The following is a 5,000-nucleotide window of genomic DNA, read 5'->3' as shown; positions in this document are numbered from 1 at the left end:
AGGGAAGAGACTTAACGGGGAGTGTCGATATTGGCCAAGAGGGTGGACAAGGAAGGGGGAAGAAGGAGAAAAGAAAATGAAGAGAAGAGAGGATAGAGATGAGGAAAGGAAGAAGAAGAAAGGAGGGAATAACGAAGGAAATGATGGAAGAAGACAAGAAAGAGATTATCCACTCATGGGAGGAGATAGAGAAACTAATAAAGAGGGAGATGTGAATTGAAGTGAAGAGAAAACGTAGGATGGAGAAAGTGGGGAATAGGGGGAAAGAAAAAGGAAGAGAGGGAGGGAAAGAATGGCTGATAAAGAAGGAAGGAAGATTTTATTTGTGGTCCTTATTGGCATCTATTTTCTTCATGATTTGTTGCTTGATTATCATATATTTTTTTTTTTTTATAGTATCATATATGCCCCCCTTCTTAGGTTTAATCTTCCTTCCCTTCTTTACCATCGTCATTATAAGTATGATTTCCATTGACTTACTTATCAGCCATCATTATCCTTCTTATCACTACTATAACACTATCACACTATCTTTATGTTACAAATATCCCAAAGTCGCTACCACTGTAATAATCACTTCACTGCAACATTTTCAGCCCACATCAACTACGTGAGATCGGTCGCAGGAGTCGATCACGTGGGGTTAGGTGCAGGCTACGATGGTATTAACAGGTAAGCAATGTTCAGGTGAATTTGATTTTATTTACGATGGTGACGATAGGAGAGCACGTTTCTTTTTTTTTTCTTTTTTTTTATTTGATTGTCATCATGGTATATATATTCTATAGCCCTATAGTATTCGATATTGGAACTTTGATGGGATGTTGATAGAGAGAAAGAGAGAGGAAAATATATATATATATATATATATATATATATATATATATATATATATGTATATATATATAAATATTTTTTTAAATAAAGTATAAGGATCTAGTTTCGTACAGGTTCATAGATGTTTTGAACTAATAAAATATTTCTTTCTCTATAGACGTTAACATAATTACATTTATACTTACACCTGTGCATATCTAAACAGAAATAATGTTAAAGCCCCATTAAAAGAATCATCTATCGAGGATCTCCACAGAATATCCTTGAGCGGTTTCTATGAAAATAAAGAGAAAACTCATATAGAAAGCTGGGTTACAGAGGTTTCCTATATGCAAGACAGAATAATGCAATGTCACAGTTTTTATAAGTATATATAAGTACTTGCTACTACATCCATATCATTACACTACATTATTCAATATCATTATTACATATTCATATGATTCTAGCGATTCATATTACGAAATAAATACATGCCCAACATTGATTCCAAGATTATCCTCGATGGCTCCACGTCCACAGTTAACAAAACACTTCCTTTCTTAAAGGACTCCTAAGGGTTTAGAGGACGTCTCCAAGTACCCGGAATTATTCGCTGAGCTCCTTCGTGATCCTACCTGGAGCATCCTAGACCTAAAGAAGCTGGCGGGGTTAAACATGCTACGGGTCTTCAGGACGGTGGAAGAGGTAAGTGAAACGCGGGTTGGAGAACCGTAGAATTTAAGGACGACGGAGGGGAGAGCGAAAAAAATATGTAAAATTATTTAAAGGATAAATGTAAATGATAATAATAACAACAACAACAACAACAACAACAACAACAACAACAACAACAATAATAATAATAATAATAATAATAATAATAATAATAATAATAATAACAATAATAATAATAATAATAATGTTAATAATGATAATAATAATAATAATAATAATAATAATAATAATGACAACAATGATAATGATAATAATAAACGGGGTATGGTTTCTGCGGCCATAAGTAAAGTAAAAAATATAAATAAAAAGAAAGTTTATTGACAAAGAGACGAAGAGAAGAATAGTGGGAAACAATAGAATTAAGGAAAAAATATAAATGAGAAAGGGAATAAAAAGCAAAAGAGATAAATCAAGGATATATATCGTGCATAGAGAATAACAAATATATAAGAATAAGTCAAAAGAATTAACTTTTGTTTATTGTTTATTCTCATGCATTGTTTACACGTCCCAGCACAATTACTTATCCACATTCAGTTAGGCAGACATTGTAACAATCAAAATGAACAAACAAACAAACAATAATCTCTCTCTCAAAAAAATAGAAATAAAAGATATATAAATGCATAAATAAATAGACACGAAATCGCCCAAGGAGAAATATTAGCACAATTATTAAATCCTAATCAATCTAATGCTTTCCTCAGATTTTCAGACACCAGGGTATTGGGACATTTTACCGACGAAGAAGAAAAAGGAAAAAAAAAAAGGTTTAAATTGAGAGACTAGATGATAAAATCCTCGTCAGACCTCTGATTGTCCTTTGAGGCTCTGAGATGCATTAGTGATATTAACCAGGCTTTAGGATCTAGACCTCCATGGGAATTGTCGAGTGATGTGAATTCCATTATGAAAATAAATCTATCGTCTTTTAAGAGCTTCGATAGCCATGAGGTGGGGAGAGAGAGAGAGTGAGAGAAAGAGAGAGAGAGAGAGAGGGAGGGAGGGAGGGAGGGAGGGAGGGAGGGAGGGAGAGAGAGAGAGAGAGAGAGAGAGAGAGAGAGAGAGAGAGAGATGGAGGAGAAGAGAGAAGAGAGAGAGAGAGAGAGAGAGAGAGAGAGAGAGAGAGAGAGAGAGAGAGAGAGAGAGAGAGAGAGAGAGAGAGAGAGAGGGAGAGAGAGAGATGGAGGAGAAAGAGAGGAAAGAGAGAGAGAGAGAGAGAGAGAGAGAGAGAGAGAGAGAGAGAGAGAGAGAGAGAGAGATGGAGGAGAAAGAGAGGAAAAGAGAGAGAGAGAGAGAGAGAGAGAGAGAGAGAGAGAGAGAGAGAGAGAGAGAGAGAGAGAGAGAGAGAGAGAGATGGAGGAGAGAGAGAGGAAAATAGAGAAAGAGAGAGAGAGAGAGAGAGAGAGAGAGAGAGAGAGAGAGAGAGAGAGAGAGAGAGAGAGAGAGAGAGAGAGAGAGAGAGAGAGAGGGGGAGAGGGAGGGAGGGAGAGAGTGACAGAGAGAGAGAGAGAGAGAGAGAGAGAGAGAGAGAGAGAGAGAGAGAGAGAGAGAGAGAGAGAGAGAGAGAGAGAATGAGAAAGAGAGAGAATAAGAAGAGAAAGAGACAGAGAGAGAGATGGAGGAGAGAGAGAGGAAAAGAGAAAGAGAGAGAGAGAGAGAGAGAGGGAGAGAGAGAGAGAGAGAGAGAGAGAGAGAGAGAGAGAGAGAGAGAGGGGGGGGGGGGAGAGACCGATACCAAAGTGGTACACTGTAGAAAACTGAATAATACAAAATACAAAAAGAAGGCTACTTACTAAGATGCAATATATTACAACTCACTTCACAAGCATTCGTAAAACTCTTCCCCTTTAAAAGTCAGTAAATATCAGCACGAACAAATAAACCTCAGACATATATTGCACAACAAAACATCGGCAACTTAACTTGAAATATTCAAGCGAAACCCTTGTAAACAAAAATACATATATCTACTTAATATTAACAATAAACCTTTTCTAGTCACTAAAGATTTTCCAATTACATTTAATGAATGTTTACACAGATTAAAAATGTCGAAAAAAGGCACATTTGGAATGTTTATATATTATATCGAATGATTTCTTGTTTCACTGTTATTCAGACGTTAACAGAAACGCGAATTTTTCAGACATAAACTTCACCCGAGACGATTATAGCAAAATGGAGCTTGCTGTCTCCTTATTCTATCACACATGCCTCTTCTTATCTGTGTTATTAGTTGCCAAGGGATATATATATATATATATATATATATATATATATATATATATATATATATATATATATACATATATATAATTTCTTTCTTTCTCTCTTTCTTTTTTCTTTCCTTTTCTTTTCTTTATTATTATTATTATTATTATTATTGTTATTCGTAATTATAACTTGTTATTAGAATCTTAGATAGAAGGAGGGAGGGAGGGAAGGATAGAGAGAGGCAAGTAGGGAGAGAGCTAACTAGATAGATAGATAGATAGATAGATAGATAGATAGATAGAGAGAGAGAGAGAGAGAGAGAGAGAGAGAGAGAGAGAGAGAGAGAGATAGAAGTACGACAGACTGATGATGAATAATGCCTGACTTGCTGGCTGACCGACCGACCGACAAACTTCTCAACCAACCACGTTACCAAGAGAGAGATTCAATCCAAGGGTAATCTGAATACTGAATCAGTCAACCCTGCAAGGCTTCACGACAGGCCGCTGTGTCTAAGCTCTTGCCTTGCGAGAGATGCACGTAATTTGTAAGATTACGCTGGCAGTTCAAACGTATGGCCATCCCCGACTCCGTGTGCTTTCCAGACCAGTCTCCGCAAACAAGATTTACTTGTTGAGGTTGAATGCAGTGGTTGATGCTCTTCCTACGGTGTGCTTGTGCTCCGTTGCGTTCCGAGATGGAGAATATAAATGGTGTTTGGGTGGGGAGGGGTGTGGGGGGGGGGGGTGAGCGTGTGTATGTATGTATGTGTTTGTTTGTTTTTGGATGTGTGTGTTCCTGTATGTGCTTGCGTGTGTGTGTTTGTGTGTGTTCGAATGTGTGACTGTGTTGTGTCTGTGTGTGCACATGTATGTATCTGTATGTGTGTGTGTGTGTGTGTGTGTGTGTGTGTGTGTGTGTGTGTGTGTGTGTGTGTGTGTGTGTGTGCGTTCATGTATGAATATATATGTAAATCTACCCCAATACAAACATACCCCACTGCACTCTACCCTTCCCACTCACCCAACATCCACATTCCCTCTGGCACTAATGCTTACTCTTCCCTCTCTGCCTCCTCCCTTCCTCCCTCTCTAACGCTGCTCTCACGTCCAAACTCTCTTTTCCAGGTGAGTGAGGACATGGCGGACGAAATCCCTTCAGAGGAAATAATTCCCATTCACGACATCGATACCCAGTGGCCATGTAGGTATAAGTTCGCCAGCCTCGAC

General features: G+C 37.9%; 1 protein-coding gene across 1 annotated transcript in view; it reads left to right on the top strand.

Annotated features, from left to right (window-relative positions):
* LOC125027981 (dipeptidase 1-like) overlaps positions 1-5,000 on the top strand; it is a 46,400-nt gene that overhangs the window by 40,836 nt on the left and 564 nt on the right. Inside the window, exons 8-10 of the mRNA XM_047617209.1 lie at positions 597-672; positions 1,386-1,524; positions 4,899-5,000. The exon at positions 4,899-5,000 is cut by the window's right edge and continues 564 nt beyond it. Coding sequence (XP_047473165.1) covers positions 597-672; positions 1,386-1,524; positions 4,899-5,000 — 317 coding nt within the window. The remainder of the gene's footprint in view (positions 1-596; positions 673-1,385; positions 1,525-4,898) is intronic.

Source organism: Penaeus chinensis, chromosome 1 (genome assembly GCF_019202785.1).
Source record: "Penaeus chinensis breed Huanghai No. 1 chromosome 1, ASM1920278v2, whole genome shotgun sequence".
NCBI classification, from domain to species: Eukaryota; Metazoa; Arthropoda; class Malacostraca; order Decapoda; family Penaeidae; genus Penaeus; species Penaeus chinensis.
Note: the sequence above shows the minus strand (reverse complement) of the source record. Positions and strands in the feature narration are given on the sequence as shown.